The sequence below is a fragment of the Neopsephotus bourkii genome, unplaced genomic scaffold (genome assembly GCF_033783945.1).
Source record: "Neopsephotus bourkii isolate Nb327-2 ecotype Australia unplaced genomic scaffold, CSIRO-AGI_Nbou_v1 NB_1067, whole genome shotgun sequence".
Classification (NCBI taxonomy): domain Eukaryota; kingdom Metazoa; phylum Chordata; class Aves; order Psittaciformes; family Psittacidae; genus Neopsephotus; species Neopsephotus bourkii.
Window position 1 is genome coordinate 1,227,676 of NW_026901555.1, and position 17,363 is coordinate 1,245,038.

Sequence of the window (17,363 nt, forward strand, 5' to 3'; positions counted from 1 at the left end):
CAGGGATCCCTTCCACTGGAGCAGCTTGCTCCAAGCCCCTGTGTCCAACCTGGCCTTGAGCACTGCCAGGGATGGGGCAGCCACAGCTTCTCTGGGCACCCTGTGCCAGCGCCTCAGCACCCTCACAGGGAAGAATTTTTTCTTAATTCCTCATCTCACTCTCCCCCCTGTCAGTTTAAAGCCATTCCCCCTTTCCTGTCATTAGATGCCCTTGTAAAAATGAATTATTATGTAAGATACATTTGCAAGGGAGATGGTAACAAATACAGAATCCTATTTGTAATTGGAAACAAAAGTTTAATGTACTTATAGTTTTACTTTAAAATACACAAGCAGGGGAGTTCTTTATTTTTTTCAGTGTAAGTAACAGAAGAACATGATTTTAGTGTTAAGGATTATCTCAGTTACTTTATTCCGCATGGCAATGGTCATTTCCTCGAACCAAGTGTACAGTGTTGAAATCAAAACATGGCATCTCTGTGCAGTCTCTGGCAGTCAGTGGGTTACTAGAAAATTAACTGTAACAAAACCATTGAGAAAAAACAAGCATGAAAACCAATGCTCAGATGTATTAGGAATAGCAGAAAAGATGAATGAAGGGAAGAGTGCACAAGAGGACTAACACTGCTGTGCCAAAACCTGCATGAAACTTGGTTGAAGCCTGCATGCTTACCAGCTGCTTTTTATTCCAAATGAACATAACGTGTTTATTTTATACATTAAACAACTATGACAAAAAATTATCACTACCAGCAGGCAGCCTAAAGGCCATTCTCTAGAGAGAGAAACAAATGGGGTAGATAAGAATAAGACAAGAGTGTTATTTAATGGAATGTGTGTGTGCATGGACATATATATATGGTATAAATGTGGTATAAATGCCACTTCTTTAAAAGCATAGGACAGCTTGGGAGACCTAGGAACAGACAAATCATTCATCAGTTTATAAGGGAACCTACAAGTTTAAAAGACCTGATTTTGAACTCATTCTGTAACAGTGAAATTCTATTGACTTCGTTGGACTAACTTGATTTATACATGTCTGAAAGGAGACTTGACTTGTGCAATAGAAAGCACATCAGAAAATAATATGCTGGAGAGCATAAAATCTACAGAAAGGAAGCAATAAAGCTAACAAATAAGCGACTAACTATGCATAAGAGGTACAAGTAACAATTGACAGGAGAAGAGGCAATGGCCTCAAGGGGAGGTTTAGATTGGATATTAGGAAAGATTTCTTTAGAAAAGAAAATACAGAAAGATTTCTTTAGACCACATAGAGGGTGCTCAGGCATTGGAACAGGCTGCCCAGGGCAGTGGTGGAATCACTGTCCCTGGAGGTGTTCAAAACCAGTGTAGATGAGGCCCTTAGTGACACTGTTTAGTGGTGGCCTTGGCAGTGCTGGGGTAATGGCTGGACTTGATGATCATAAAAGGTCTTTTCCAACCTTGCTGATTCTATGATTCCACAGAATGCTGCCAGTTCCCACAGATTCCATTTTATTCAGAGGCTTGCCAGTCTCCTCTAAAGCCTCAAGGATCCAAGGAAGAATCATGGATGAGCTGCGCTTGAGCTGTTTGGTTTTTGCTACCTGCAGGACTGAACATGTAAAAAACAGAGAGAGGTGAGGATGAGGGGTGACCCCAGAGTGCAGTCAGGATCAGCCTTACTGGGGCTGCACTCACTGCCAATGATGAAAGTAGCAACTGCCATGAGAAAGCTTTTGCTGGAGCCCTGCTGGCTTTTTGCCACAAAGGGTAACATCTGCTATTAACTAACATTCTATTTATATCTCCAGGCTCTTCAAGACAATGTATTTCATGCTTTTAGCAGTTACAGGTTGATAGCATTGGAGCACCAGCACCTTTATGGCAAAACACTGGCATTTGTCAGGTTTTTCTTTCTGAGGAAGATAAGTGCACCAAAGTGATGTAAATGGTGACTTTATAAAACTAGTCACAGAAGGGACCAACATGACAGTCAGGGTGATGTAGACAGAGCAGAAGCACTGGAAGAGACAAGGTTAAGCAATTCAGGCACTGAGTATAAAAAATGCTAATACTTTTAGGGAAAAAGGACAAAAATACATTCAATAAATACTAGCATATTACAGTTCTGAAGAAGGAGAAACACGACTGACGCGCATATTTTCATAAGCTGCAATAGTCTTCTGCAGCTAACGAGCATTCTTTCAAAACAATAGCCAAAAGATTTCAAGAGGTGTGACTAAAACCATCCAATATAAGTGATTCGATGTTCCCACCTGGAACAGCAGAAGTGGTTCTTGGCTATATTAAGCTTAACAGCTTCTTTTATAGAAGCGAGAATGGGAAAGGGCAAGCAGAAGGATTCACTCGTTTTTCGCTGTTCACAAAGATTAAAGAAGAAAAAAAGTACTTTCGTCTTTGGAGGAAAGAACAGTATCGCTCATTTCTCTTCAGCCTGAGCTTCGATGCTGAGCAGTGTGCAATACCAGAGCAAGTGAGCATGAACCCAAGCTAAGAATGGATCATTAGAGGAATGGAGGTGGAGTTCCTTCAGACCAAAGACTAGATAATATGTGCAAAACCAGAGCAAAAGCAGCAGCCAGAATACACTAAATAATTTTGGAAGAAAATTAATCCAAAACCTCAGAAGTCTTACATGTTGCTAATATTCCCCTCTTCTGGAATTTCTTGCATTCTTGCATTAACTAAACCGGTATGAAAGTTTCATTCTGGTGGGTTTAGATGAGTTATAGAATCAAGTGCTGACCACTTGGGATGGTTAAAGATCTCGTGCAATTCTTTGACACAAACAGGCATGGAGTCATGCTGTCCTGATTAGATTTTAATCCCCAGCAATTGCAACTCCAGCCTCCTCATTTACTCATTCATTGAATATTAATGATTACATTTTTCCTAAGACACCTCAATCGTTGTGTCCTACCACATTGTTGCTAGGTGTCATTAGGGGTGGCTGTGTGATTGCGCTGGATAAAGACACCTACATACTGTCCTACATTTATTAATTTCAAAGTCTTAAAGCTAGCACCTTGGCCTCCTCAGAAATGAGACATACTATTAATATAGATGGTTGCTCTACAGGAGTGGAAAACATTTTGTGAAGGAGAACTACAAACAGCCATGTCAAAAAATATGTCCTAAGGCTTATTATTAATGTATCAGCTAGCATAAATCACTGTAGCTCCACTGACCTCAAATGAAACCATGGTGAATTTACACTGAGAATGTAGCTCTGTAAGCTACATCTTCTATTATCACTGGACAATGGAAAAATACATTCCAAAGGGGAGGATATTGCATTAACATAACATTTGAGGAACATTCCAGCTCAAAGAATTAAGTGAAAAGAATTCCATTAAAAAGCTACTCCTCGTCTCACCTTCATTCATTGAAGGTACTTTGATCCTCAGGCTTTTAATTAAATAACTACTGACTCCATTGACAGATTTAATGTTTCTGTCTCTAGCTAGGAAACTGTCCAGTCCTAGATATTTAGTTCAACAAATAACATTTTAGAGCACATGGTGGGTTGTTGGTTTTCTTTTGCTTGTTTTTTTTGGGGGGAAGAGTTGTGTGTTTGGGGTGTTGTGTCTTTTTAACCAGCTGATGTCCAGTTTTGCAGAGCAAGCTCCATGCATATAAGGTTTAACAGGACCAACCCCTAAATTTGCCTAAGAGTGAAAAATGTCTGCAAAACAATGTTAATTTTAAAATACTACAGCTGGATTCACAGTATGGTGAAATTGTAACATAGCTCCAAATATGAAACAGGGCCAGGATTCCAGCGACACAACATGTGAGGACCTTTTGTCTGCTGGCTGGTATCACATCCTGAGATGGCTTTTTGTACAAGATTTTTTAGAAGAGACTTCAATAGAGGTTTGATATATGGAACAATAGCAGGATATGGCCTCTAACTGGTAGGAACAATTACTGTTCTCAGACATGTGCAAGTTAACTTTCATTAACTTTATTGGATTTTGTGCACACTTTCTGGCCTAGATTCAGAGCTGCATCTAATTTCTCCTGGGGACAGCTGAGAAAGGGAGCACACTGAAGAACAGCAACTATTCTTTCTAAGCAGAATATACTAAGGAAAACTCACATGAGCCTCAGGAATGTGATAGAGCAGTTTGGGAATAACGTGAGACAGTAATGCAGGCAAACCCACTTTCTTTCCAGCTACATCCATAAAGTCTTGTAGGCTGCAGAGCAAGGGAAGAGTTGTCTAGACTGTCTCCACAATGGGTGGAAACTCTTCAGACCAAAGGAATTCGCAGCATGTAAATCTTCCAGTTTAATGGCAGGCTTGTCCAAAAAAGATCATTACGATGGGAAGACGCAAAGACAGAATTTAACTGTTGAATTTGGGGAGATCTAAGTACAGACTCTTCTCTAGACTAATAACTAACTAGAGTAATAACCAACAACTCCATAGAGATGCTAGCTGGTTACACTGCTCAATTTTTGGAGTTTGGTTTTTACAGAATTAACTGTGGTATAATGTTTCCTTTAGTTCCAAGAAAGTGGAAAATGATAGATTTTGAAAAGAGAGCTTTGTTTCCCCTTTCACTCCCCAGCTCCGACTTTTCCACAGTCTCAAGCATTAACTACTTCAAGGCCCCTTATGCAGCCTCTGTCTTTCATCTACTTCCTCAACTGGCTTTCCTCACCTATTGTTTACAATTCAAACACTTCTGGGATTTCTGACAGTTTCCCCACAAATACATGCAATGCCACTTTATGCCACTTCTTCTCATTTTTCACCAGTACTGTCTAAGCTGCCCAGGGCTATAAATTCTCAATTTTGTACAGCCACTTCAACAGACCAACACGGATTTTTTTTCTGATGAACCAGACCGAAGAACTAATTTGGCTGAAAAATAATTAAGGGAAAATAATAATTGTTTTTCAGCTTGATTTTCTGCCTCACATCTGCACAAACAGCTGCACAAATGCAACAGAAAGGGTGGGACAGGAAAGAGAACAATTAGCTGAGGGCGAGCTGCTTAAACCAACATTACTACTACTGCAGAAATGCACATGAAACCACAGCCTAAACGTGCTATTTTAAGTAGCCTTTTAAATCCCTCACCTGTCACAGTGCCTATTAAAAGAGTTGATGCTAATAAGGCAAGGATTATATCACTCCTGCTTACCCATGCAGCCCAATTTTGGCTCATTGTTTCCTGGTTCTTGTCTTGTAATTAGATTGTAAGATACTGAGAACATAAATCATATTTTGGCCTACTCGAGAACAAACTGACTTCTACTACAGGCAGCACAAGTGTTACCTCGGATTCAAAAGGAACTGGATCATGTTTGTTAGGTTAGCATTTCCCTCAGACAGTAGCCATTCTGCTGTTTTGTTGGAGAAGGGCAACCCTTCAGAGCAGCTTTGGATCACTGAGGAATATCTTTCTGCAAATAATTCCATTTTTCTTATCACCATTTCGCTAACAGCTCTTTTCAGGAATCATGGGTTGTGATTTTTAATTAAGAAATTAATTTCAATCTCTCACTTGTAACAAGTGATGATCCTAAAACCACTGGGGCTTTAGAACATGAGGTGAGCAATAATGCTAAACAGCTGGAATCATAAAGCAGAGCTACATCATACCTAAATTAAACTGATCTAATTGGACTACCATACTGACTCTGTTGGTACTGCTGAGAGTCTGGTTTTATACTGAGTTCACTCAGTACATCTAACTGCATATGAGGCACAGCACAGTCATCAACCAACAGGAGAAAATCTGCTTAAGTTCACAAAACATAGTACTATATACACGAAGGAACGGAACACATTCAGGGTTCCTTGTAATAAGAAATGTAAAGGTCCTTAGACTTAACTGAAGCAAAGGCCAGTGGAACAGATGTTGCAGTTAACAGAAGCCATCTTGTCCAAAGAATTGTATCAATGGAAATTTTCCATTGAGCTATAAAAAATGTTTTGCAAGTCTGCAGTTCTCCCCACTACTGACAAAAAGATTTGATAATACAATTGTGTCTGCCTGATTCCTTGTAACAATGATTTCCACAGTTGTGTTCTTGTATTTGTTGTTGTCTCTACAAAAGAGAGACTTGGTATATACGTTACAATGCAATAATGTAATGTACAATATAATGTGCAATACATGAAGTAGGAGCACAGCTATAAGCAGATATAGCAAAGACCACCTGCAGAGAGAGAAAAAGTAATGTGTTTTTCATGAATAAGTGATGTATTCAATTTACCCTTTCATTCAGGGACCACTGCAGTACAATCCTTAATGAAAAAGTGACCGCTGTGCACTACTGATAGTCTTGATACTGTGTAAGGATATCAGTCCTAGCTCTGAGACTTGCACGGAACCCCACAAGTACCTATCCCAGTAGAACGAACACTCTGTATTTGTGAATGCATCACAGGCTTTCGCAATTACTTGGTATTTTGATAGGTGTTAGTGTTAAGGAATGTAGGACGGTAAAAACCTGAGAAAAAGGCAGAATTCAATACCTGGAGAAACTGTTTTCCCAAAAGCAACAGAAGGTGTCACTGCTAACTGATTTTAAACAAATGAATCCCTATGTGGAAAACACTGCTTTTGTTTCGAAAGAAACTTGAAAGTTGTTTCAGAGAGGGGAACTGGGCTCCCTTCTCAAGTATTCTCCAGCTCCAAACATAAACATTACATTTTAAAATGGAAAAGGCTGCTTTACACCATCTAATTCTTCTCCTTTCTGTTTGCTATTATTCCCTGCAGCTGTTTCAGCTCAGGCTGTGATTCACAGTCAAATCAAGAGTATTTGGACAGAAACCCTCAGAGGGTTTTTTAACCCATTAATATTGGAGCTCTAGGAACCGGCCATTTTTCTCTTCAAATCCACAGTAATTCAATATTCAGACAAAATTAAGACCATCAAGATGCTGGAGAAAACACTTCCAACAAGAAGTACCAGAGTATCGAAACAGCTTGCAACTGTGAAAACTTTCTGTAGACTGCATTTTAGCTTGGACAACGACTGTCTGTGTCCCTAAAGCTGCAATACTATTTTAACCCTATGTGGTAACCCTCACTGCCTTGTGTTCCTTGATAGTGCAGCGCTGCTGCTCCACGTTAAACAGCCGTTACACCCCATGCCAGAGATGGCTGCAGGGCTGAAGTGCTGTTTTCTAAATCGACATACACGCAGCTTTTTAAGTACTTTATGGCCTTTCGCAAGGCTCTCCGTGAATTCAGACACACCTACACGTGAGGCTAATATAAAACACATTTCCCCTCCTACCCCTGTCGCTTGCTAAGCTTCACTGCAGAACTCGCATCCTTTTCCCTCTGGGCTTCCCTTCCCTCGAGGTCTGGCCATGAGAAAGCTGCAGGCACCTGGGGCTGTGGTCTCACAGGGTCACGGCTGCCTGCCCTGAGGCCGAGGGCCTGCGCTCTTGATCCACTACTTACAGGATGTGAACCAATGCTATAATGTGAACTAATGCTATAATTAAAAAACATATATATATATGTACGTGTCTATATACAGATATATATGTAAAGCCCGTGGCGTTTAGCCATCCCGACTGCACGTTTAATAATAGGTTTAATAGGTGCATCCAAGCACTCTTCCAGCCTGCCGGCACCAACACAGCCCCTCGCTTCGCTTCTCCGCCTCCCCCTCCCTTCTCTTCCCAAGAGGAAGGCATCTCAGGTCACCTGCATTATTTAGCGGGGTGTTTTTAACCATCTCCAGGGCTCTGCCTCAGCCGCGCGGCTCCCGCAAGCCGGGTCTGGGGGGGTATTTTCAGGTTATTTATTTGTTTTCCAGCACGCGGGGTGCAGTTGCTCCACTTCCCCGGCAGAAGGAGGAGAACAAGCACCGGTGGTGGTGGGGGGAAGGCGAGAAGGGGTGGCTCGGTGTGTGGAGGGGAGGGGAAAGGCCGGCCGGCCGCCACACCTGCGGGCCGCGCTCCCCTCCGCCCCGGGCCCGCCGGCCGGGGCCACTCACCAGGTCGCTCTAACGCAGCTCTCTCTGTCTCTTCCCCCCTCCCATCTTCCTTTCCCTTCTGCTCCTCATTCATTCTTCCCCCTTTCCCGCCCCCTCCCCGTTGCAGGCGGAGCGGGCCCGGCAGGAGGCGGAGCGGGCCGCCGCACGTCCCCCGGCCGGTCGGCCGGCCCCCCCGCCATGGGTCGGAAGCGCTGCGTGGGGGGAGACGGCTCCAAGATGGCGGCGGGTTGCTGCGGGGTGAAGAAGCAGAAACTCTCCAGTTCCCCTCCCTCGGGCTCGGCCGGCCCGGGAGGCGGCGGCAGCGGCTCCCACTGCGGAGGGGCGGCGGCGGCGGGGGGCGAGCCGGGGGCGTTGCCCCCGCCAGGGGGTCCCCGTCTCAACGGCCTCGGGGGGCTGGCGGGGGGCGCCGCCGGCTGCGCCCTTTCCCCGCCGCTGCCGCCCAGCTGCGGCGGGGGCCCCGCCGGCCTGTCCCCGCCGGCCTCCTCGCTGCTCGCCTCCCCCGGCGCCGGCTCCGGCGGGCCCGGCTGCAGGAAGATGGTGGTGTCGGCCGAGATGTGCTGCTTCTGCTTCGATGTGCTCTACTGTCACCTGTACGGCTACCAGCCCCCGCGGAGCCCCCGCTTCACCAACGACCCCTAGTGAGTATCGCCGTGCCCCGGCCCGCCGCCGACCGCCCGCCCTCCCTCGTGGGCGCCTCGTGCGCGCCCGCCCGGCCCCTGTCCTCGCCTGGCCCGCGGGCGCCCCCGCCCCGTGGCCGAGCGGGCGCCGGCCGTTCTCCGCGGGGGCCTCGCTGCCCTCCCGCGCCCGGCGGCGCTCCCCCGAGGGCCGGGCGCGCCGTTAACCCCTGCCGGGCCCCCCGCGGGGACCCGCTGTTCCCCGGCCCCTCCGGCCGTGCCGGGCAGTGCCAGCCCCTCAGCGCCCCGCTCCGAGCCGCCCGCCTTTGTGCGGTGCCGGATCTGTGCTCCCCTGGCTTCGAGGCGACCTCCGGCCGCGGGAGCTCCCCGCAGCGCCCCGCGGTCAGTGCCCTCTCCCGTCCGTACTCCTTTCAGTAGCGGTCCTCTGCCCGTATGCTCGAGTGAGTGCGGGCCTCTGCCTCCCCAGTGCTGGATGGGGAGTACCCAGTGCGGGAGACCTGCCGTGTTTGCGAGCGCTGGTGTGTACCAGTACGTTCCCCGTGCCAGGCACTCGTAACGCTACTTTGGTCTCAGACTGTGCGGGGTCCTTGCCTTGTGACAGCCGTGTAGATCGCACAGCGTTAGACATCCCTGAGTAATCCCCCACGTCAAATTCCCAGAGTTTGGAGCAGATCACATAAACACCTGTTACTGCCATCCTCCTTCACCTCCTTGCAAGAGTGTCCTCCAAGGGCTTGCTGCGTTCCTGTCCCTGGCCACTCTCGTTTGGTGTTCGTCTTGAACCCCGTCCTTCCGCCTTTGGAAGTGACCCGCCAGGACAGTGTTGTCCATCATGTCAGCACCTGCAGCCTGCCTGCCCCGGGGATCCGGGGGTGCTGCTGCACATGAGATCTCAGACACTACAGGGAGTAACTTCTCTCTGACAGGAAGTTACTTCCTCTCAGTTGGGATGAGTTACCGAGTTGCTGCATGCTCCAAGGCTGTTTGAATGTACAGTTAATGTAAGAGGTTGTTGAAATTGAGTTTCTGCTCTTTTACTTTGCTTTTAAATGGGATGGAGCTCATGTGGTGAGTTTCCAAGCTTCAGTTAAGACTCGAGTGTGTTGGTCCACGAGAGTGCATCTCACCTGTTTGCTCTTACGTACAGCATCACTGTTAAATATGGGAGAACCCGTGCTTCATGAAGACAAGTTAGTTTGTGTATGTCCTCCTCCCTCATGCACCAATGCAAATGGTTATCATGCAGCCTGTGTTTCATTAGTGACATGTGGTGTATGCTTCTTAGTGTTTAAAATAATGTAATGTATTAAAGATCTTATTTGGAGTCCGTGCTGTTCTAACACCCAGGATCTATACATCTCTTGCATACTTTCAGCTGCTGTCATGACAACCCGGCTCTGTGGATTCCTACTTTAACCTGCCACTCCATCAAGTCTTCCCTGTATGTTCTTCATAACTCCCGTGTGATTCCATCTGAGTACCAATAATGAAAGGAGGGCAGGGCGGCTCCACTGTGAGTTTCCTTCCCCAGGCCTTTTGCAGATCCCTGTCCTTTTGTAGATACCAGTTGCTCAGGAGCTGCTGCTCCGAGTAGCCATTTTGCTTTGCGTTGTCCTGTATGTGTTCTTAATCCCAGAGCTATAGGTGACAGCATCAGCTTTGTACCATTTCACCCTTTCATTGCTGTAAGAGAGTTGAATTCTCTGTTGCAGTATCACCTTGTTGTTATTATGCCTTTTTATTGTACTGCAGAATGTTTTGTTGAACGCTTTAGTGCTACCTTCTGTGTTTTGTAAGTGGAGGAAACTGAGACAGGTGAAGATCTCACCACTGAAATGTTTTCCAGTAAGAACTTTGATTCCTCTCAGTAACCAGTAGATTGCTCACCTTTCTCCTTCCACTTCTTACTTTGACAAGAGCACAATAGCGAATCAAGTACAATTATTTCTACTTTTCTAAAATTCACACGTGTGCTGAAGTGTTCCTTGGATTTAGTTGCTGTGTCAATGGCCTGCTGAAAATGGCACCACCATTAATAAAATCAGTGATATTTCTGCTTATTGCCATGCTCGTGCAGCATGCACAGTTGTACAGATTGAGAAATGAGCTAATCATGGTTTTATTTTTTCCCCCTGGTTAGTTTTCTCCTTCCCTCTGGATCGTTACATGGCTTCACAAATACTTGTGCCCGCACAAGTGTGCGGTGGGAATAGGCAGACAGATGGCAGAACTGCTGCTTTCAGCAGCCTTGTGAGCTGATTATGTTTGTGCAGTTGGGGAAGCAACTTTGAAGAAGTTGCTCAGTATTGCATGTAAAACTCGAGGTTGGTTGGTTGGTGAGAGAATCGCGCTGCTCAGAGGCAGCAGGACTTGCAGCATTCGAAAGATTCACAGGCAGTCTTATCGATAACCAGCTCACAAAGATGTGATGTTGTCTTTGAAGCTGAGCTTCATCCTGTACAGCAAGGAAACCCGAATGAGAACTGACATTTTCCAATGAATGTATGTAGCAGTTTTCTGCCTGGAATGCTTTTGGAGGTTTTGTCCATAGGCCAAAATCCCTGCTCCAGGAGTAGTAGTCTAAAATAAGAGTTTGGATGTGAATTCTAGAAATGGTTTTTTAAATTACATTAATTACAGGGAGGATGAAAGGCCTGGAAGCAGGTATCCTTACACAGGCGTGACTCATGTTCCTTGCAGGCCCTTGAACAATGAAGCTGAGCATGATCAAAGACAGGCAGGTGGCTGAATCACTTGGACAGGGGGTTCTGATGTGTTGACTTTTGAACAAAACCCGGTTGTAACACCTTGGAGTTTGGTAACTTTTTGATGCTGATATGAGGACCGTGGCAGGGCTCACAGGGATGGAATTTTGGAGCAGTTACTAGGAATGGGAGGAAATGCCTGTTTTGAAAGGGTGTGGGTTTTGGACTCTAGCACAGCCCATACATGGATGAAATAGCTGGCTTTTCATATCCCTGACTGTAGTTCCTAAAGCACAGCATATGGGACGCTGGGTGAGGGTATTGCTGGGGAGCTGTTGGGTTGGGGAGAGTGACTCAAGGAGTCAAAAGAAATTAGGTGGAAGATACTGAACCTGCCCAGCAGTGTCTTGGTGGGAATAGGCTCAGCAAATCCTTCCAGCCATGGGCTTCCACTGATCTGCCAACATTATGTTCTGTCACTGTCTTCACTGAAGAGCTTTTTTCTACGTGTAACTTCACTTGACTTCGCTTTGTTCTCCAAGCCACCCCTTCCATTCTTCACAGGGTGTGTTCTGCAGAGCTGGCATTTTCCCCTTGCTTCTACCATTGTGGTGGTTCTCAAACTATAGGTGTGGAAGGAATGTAAAAATGACCCTGGAGGTGTGGATGCTGATTCAGAGTTTGAAAATTGCTGCTCCAGACAAAAATTGTCTTTATAGAAAGTGTCATTTGGACACTGCTCTTGAAACACAGCTTGATGAGTAAAGTTATGGAACACTGCAGTTGGTGAAAAGCAGCTTTTTTTTAGAGATGGCAATAGGAATAAATTGTAAGGGGATGCAGGAAGAGTTGTGAAAACATTTTACCCCACTCATCTAGGGAGAAGGAAAACTGAGCAGCTTTTCTTCCTGTGTTTCTTACCTTTCTGACAAATAACTCGTATCCCTTTAGTTCTTTTCTGTTATGGTCTTGTGCAACACACCTTTGTGCCTCCGTGATTGCTGGAAACAGTACCATGTCCTGCCTTCCATTGTGGAAGTGGGAAAGTACAGCCCACCAGTGTGAAAAGACTCAAGGTTCATGTTGCTCACTGCTGTTTTTCTTCTAGTAGGAAAGTGTTTTGACTGGAAGTGCAAGCATGTGCAAGAAGGTTGTGAGAGGATGGGAAGGGTAAGGATCGAAGAGTGCAGCTGAAGCTGTGCTTTGTGGGTGAGGAGGACTTTTTTTCTCACATCTCTGTTCACTGTAAAGACTTCCCTTGACACACAGAAATCACCCTTCTGAGTTGTTAATCCTGCGCAGTGTCTGCCTCAGGCCTGCCAGCTTAATGTTGACATGTTTGTAGGGCAGTCCAGCAGGTTAACTCATTTGTCTGTTGTTTGCTTCTTACAGTCCCTTCCTGAAGGTTGCCTGCTAGCAAGCAGTATTATTTTATTGGTCATCACCCATACTTGACACAATTTGTTGTGGGAATTGCCTCTTCTGCTCCTCTAACCTGGTACATGGTAACCAAGAAGAAGATTTTGCAGCTGGAACGGCTGGTGTGATTTGTGCCTTGCTTCACATCTGGCTGAGGAGCTCTTGGGAAAGATGTTTACCACAGATACCTTGCATCAAATGCCTAGATGGTGGCTTGCTCATATCCTCCTCATCTGGCAGGGCAGGTGGACTGTGCCAGAGGCATTGAATGGTCTAGCTCATCTGTGTGCCTGTGGTGGACCTGGTGCTTTAGGGAAGCATCAGACCTGTTGTGCCTGTGCAGGCTGCCAGCCCTGGAGGCTCCAGCCCTAGAGGTGTTGTTGGCAGCCATGTACTTTGCAACAGGAAGCGTGTCTGTCTTATGTGATTGCAGGCCTCTGGATTAAAACACTTGCTAGGTTATATCCAGCCTTGACCTAAAGTCTTAGCTTAGAAATCCATCAGCTCCTTTCTTCATTGATGACTCATAGGATTTTGCAGCAGTATTTCCATTTGGCTGCAGGACAGAGATACAGATACGCTCTGGTGTTGATATGCCTGACCTTTGTATTTCATTGTGTTTTCAGGTCTAAAGTCTGTCAGTTTGCCTGTTCTAGAAGGGTCTGGGGTGGCATTACTACACACCCACTAGTGAAGGTTGGAGGCATTTAAATTCGATACAGTTTGGAAATGTGGAGTTATCTAACCTTGTGCCCATTCATTTCACACTCTCGAAGAAAGTTGTTATCCTGCTCAGCATGAGTGTAACTTCACCCTGTAGTGGAGAAGTGGTTTGTTATTGGCCATCCAATTGTATGCCTTAGTTACCATGCCTTGAAACTATGTTGGCACTAGTAGATACGATTTGGCAGTAATTTAGATTAAAATAGTTATAAATCTTCCTGTACAGTCCCAAAGCTGGCCTTTTCCCCCCCAAAATGTTACGTTACTGTCTGATGCTTTGTTTTAAGGCATTTAAGAATTAGGCTTGTCTGTAGGTGTGTACATATGCTTACACATACATGTAAATACAAATGTTATGGCTTGCAAGTTGATAGGCTTACATGCTTTTCTCAATTTCTTGTTTTTTTGGCTGCAGCCTGACTTTCTGTTTTAGTCTCTACAGCTTATTGCTGTATTTGAAGTTGGAGCCTTGTGCTTGACTCCTCACTTGCCTTGGTGTGCCGTTCTTTGCGAGCGTTTTTGTGGAATGCTGCCTGAAAGCTTACCAAGGAGTGAATTTCATATTACTGTCTTAAACCCCCAACGTTCTTCCTCCACAGTCCCCACTCAGTGTTCAGCTGTACCTGTTGACATGGCTGTTCTTGCTGTCAGAAGGGCTTGCTTGTGTGGCGGTGGAGACTTGCACTGTTGTGTGGCAGACTGCAATAATTTGTATTTATTGTCACACTGCCATTACACAACAGCTCTAATGATTGCTTGGTCATGGCTAAAGATCAGCACCAGTTACAGAACAAAAACCACAGCAACAAATAGGCACACAGGGAAATGTTTTCTCATGTCTGTGTGTCTGCCTGACTTCATTCTGGTTTCTATATGTGTGTTGTGTGGTTTTGCATAAGCTTCGATATTCTGACTTAGCACAGTCTTTACTCCTGGGTATTAAATGTTGGAATATTAAGTGGTGGTTCTCTGAGTGGCATTCCGCAGTAGACTTCCTGTAGAATCCAGTGCAGTAGAAGATGTGTATTTCGGCTGGTGCTGGCAGCGCTCAGCAGGGAGTTCCCAGCCTCTCTGACAGCAGGACTGGTGAATGCATCTTGGCACAGTGGAGGAGGAAAAGGGATAGAGCTGCATGGCTTCAGAAAGAACTTTCCTTTGACAGTATGGTATGGTTGGTGAATGGAGAAAATATTGCTGTGATAATCTCCAGATGAGGGTTGCTATGATTTGAAGCTTTTTTCCTTCATAAGCTCATTCTAGTGAGATGTTCTTATGTTCAAATGAGGTTGTTTCTGTTAGCACAGGAGATGGCATCACAGACGGTATTAAGGATGGACCCTCGCTTTCCTTCTTCAGCTAAAAGCACTCACCATAAAGTCACAATAAATGCTCTGATTCACTTCAGTACTCATGTTCCAGCAGTTAATTGTTCTCACGATGGGGTGAGGAGAGGTGAGGAGCCACCTGTGCCATCCATCAGTCTGGTCATTCATTTTTATTGCCTCTTGTTGGTTTAGTTACATTCCTGTCTTTCATCATGTTTTCTTTTACTCTGTCTTGTACTGAGGATAACTTCCTGATAAAGATTTCCATGGATTTTGCAAATTGAAATTGACATTGCTGTTAAAGTTACATGGCCTTGTGTAACCTGTCTGCCTGCAAGGAAGATCCTGGGCCGGATTTGGCTTGCTTCATGTGTAGCTGCGAGTTAAATGTGGTGTTTCTTACGACACTGTTATAATTGTAATGTTATCTAATATTGAATACTAAACCAAGAGAAATCTAACGTTGGCAATTTTTTTTTTGTCATGTTTGTTAAGAAATGAGTAGATTTTGTCTAAAAGTACAGGCAGTTCTGTTATAAAGCCCTAAACATCTGTTAACTGCTCAGCTCCAGATAGAGAGGGCATAGTTGCTGTTGTTGACAATTAAGTGATAACCAGGAAGTAAAAGCTTGGAAGACTGGCTTGCTCAGTTTACAGATCCAGGCTGTGACCAGTCAATGAATGAAATATATTTAGTCCATAGTTTATTTCTCCCAAGCCTCATGCCATAATGAATGGAGCAAGCTCAGTATGCCAGGCTATCTTCACCTTAACTACTTGTTTGTAGCTAACTGCAGGTTTTCCATAGCATCAAATGATTGCCTTCAGAAGCAGACATGCCAGTGTGCTAACACAGCAGCTGTTTGACTGGTGGTTTCTGTGATAAGTCTCTGTGGAAGGCAGGAGAGATGCAAATGATCTAGAAATAATAGCAGACTCGTCAGAGTTTGGCCAATACAGAAACTGTTGCTAGGCTGGAGGCCAAAACAAGTCCAGTCAGGCCCTGACCCTCATTAGCAAAGCATTACGAAAATGCTTGACCTTTTTATGATGTTTATGCTCCTACCTACTGGGGTATTATATTGGTACTGGGTTTAGCATTGCAAACTTTGCATTTAAATAACCAGACGAGGCAGCTCTGCTGCAGTTAATTCACACATGCTCAAAACCATGTCTGTGATAACAAAGCATGGTAGGGAGTGCAATAGCTGTAAATGGAAGGTGGCTGTTGAGTGGGTCCTAGTGCTGCATTCAGATAGCACACAGGTAATAATTTGAGCTTGGATTGATGCAGTATCTCAATTTCCTTACTGTTAGTGCTGTGGTATATGCTGACTGACCAAAAGCTGTGCTGTTTCCAGTCCAGCTGTGTAAACTACAGTAGGCATCTTTCCTAGGCTACTTGTATGACCTGTTAAAAAGCCCTTCATTTTAATAGCCGAGGTCTTGGCAAAAGGGATCAGTGTAAAGGGCTTCATTTGCTAAGTGTGATACCCCCCAGCTCCATTGGCCATAAGCATTTGTTTGACTAGGTAGTTGGATTTGCCGCCTCTCTTCACTCCTGCTGTTCCCCTAACTGCACTTACTTTGCTGTGGTGTTATAACACAGAAGTGTCTGTGCCTTATAGGATATGCTTTAACTTTGGGTGATCTGGCTGGGCTTTGATGGCTTCCTGGAAGGTAGGGCTTCTTGTGAGTACGTGGATATTGCTTTGCAGCAGTACTTGCAGCCAGTGTTTTAAAGTGCTCATTTCGTGGGAATGACATCTTATGGGATGCAGAGCAGCTCCGCTCTGCTCAGTGGCAAGGTCACTGGGACAGCAGCCATACAGAGATCTATATGTCTTCCCAGAGCACTCGTGCCTGTTACAGGCTCATAATCCTTAATGCCATAGAAAATCTTTATTTTATGCTCTTCTTCCCATTAGCTTGAACTCTGTGGCATTTTTGGCAAGGTCCTGCCTGTGGCTGTGGCGTTTGTAATATATGAGCCATATACGTATGTATCCTGTAATTTATCCTTTGCCCTTTGCCAGCAAAGATGTGTCCTTTCCAGGCTTGGCTGGCACATGATGGGTTCCAGCACCTGCAACACTGCCTGCTTTACTGGGTGGCACTTGAGTCTATGTTTGAAACAGAAGAGAAAGGAGGGAAGGATCCTTGCCATAATCCTCTTCTAATCAGCATCAGAATTATTTTTGCTTCATCCTTTCCAGAGAGTTAAATCACTTTCCTTGTTTTCCATGTGGCATTTTGCACAGAGATACGAATTGTGTGGATCAATGTCCTGTGGTTCTGAGTTACGGACTGGGCTTAAACCACAACAGTGAAGCTCCAGAGTTCATGAGTCTTGGGTGTATTGGGAAAGGTGGGAAAAAAGAGTGCAGTTATTCACTGATGGGCAGCCATGTGGGTCAAATAAGTAAATGTGGTGGCTTCCAGCCCCTTTTTGAGGTGACTGTAAGAATGTAAGGATTGGGTGCACACCATTATTCTTACCCAGTAAGTGAGCACAAGGATAAGTTCAGCTGCCAGTGAGTAAAGAGTTGCAAGGCAGTTCTTTCCTGTGT

The 17,363-nt window shown here is 45.2% G+C and overlaps 1 protein-coding gene across 6 annotated transcripts in view; it reads left to right on the forward strand.

Moving 5' to 3' along the window:
* AMMECR1 (AMMECR nuclear protein 1) overlaps window positions 1-17,363 on the forward strand; it is a 100,446-nt gene that overhangs the window by 17,354 nt on the left and 65,729 nt on the right. For 3 of the 6 annotated variants that reach the window (XR_009726731.1, XR_009726732.1, XM_061361896.1), the window contains exon 1: window positions 8,027-8,624. Coding sequence is in view for 3 of the 6 variants with exons in the window: in XM_061361896.1 (XP_061217880.1) it covers window positions 8,164-8,624 (461 nt within the window). In the remaining 3 variants the exon portion in view is untranslated. Of the gene's footprint in view, window positions 1-8,026; window positions 8,625-17,363 lie in introns of those variants that run through there. The other 3 variants (XM_061361897.1, XM_061361895.1, XR_009726730.1) reach the window with 2 other exon arrangements.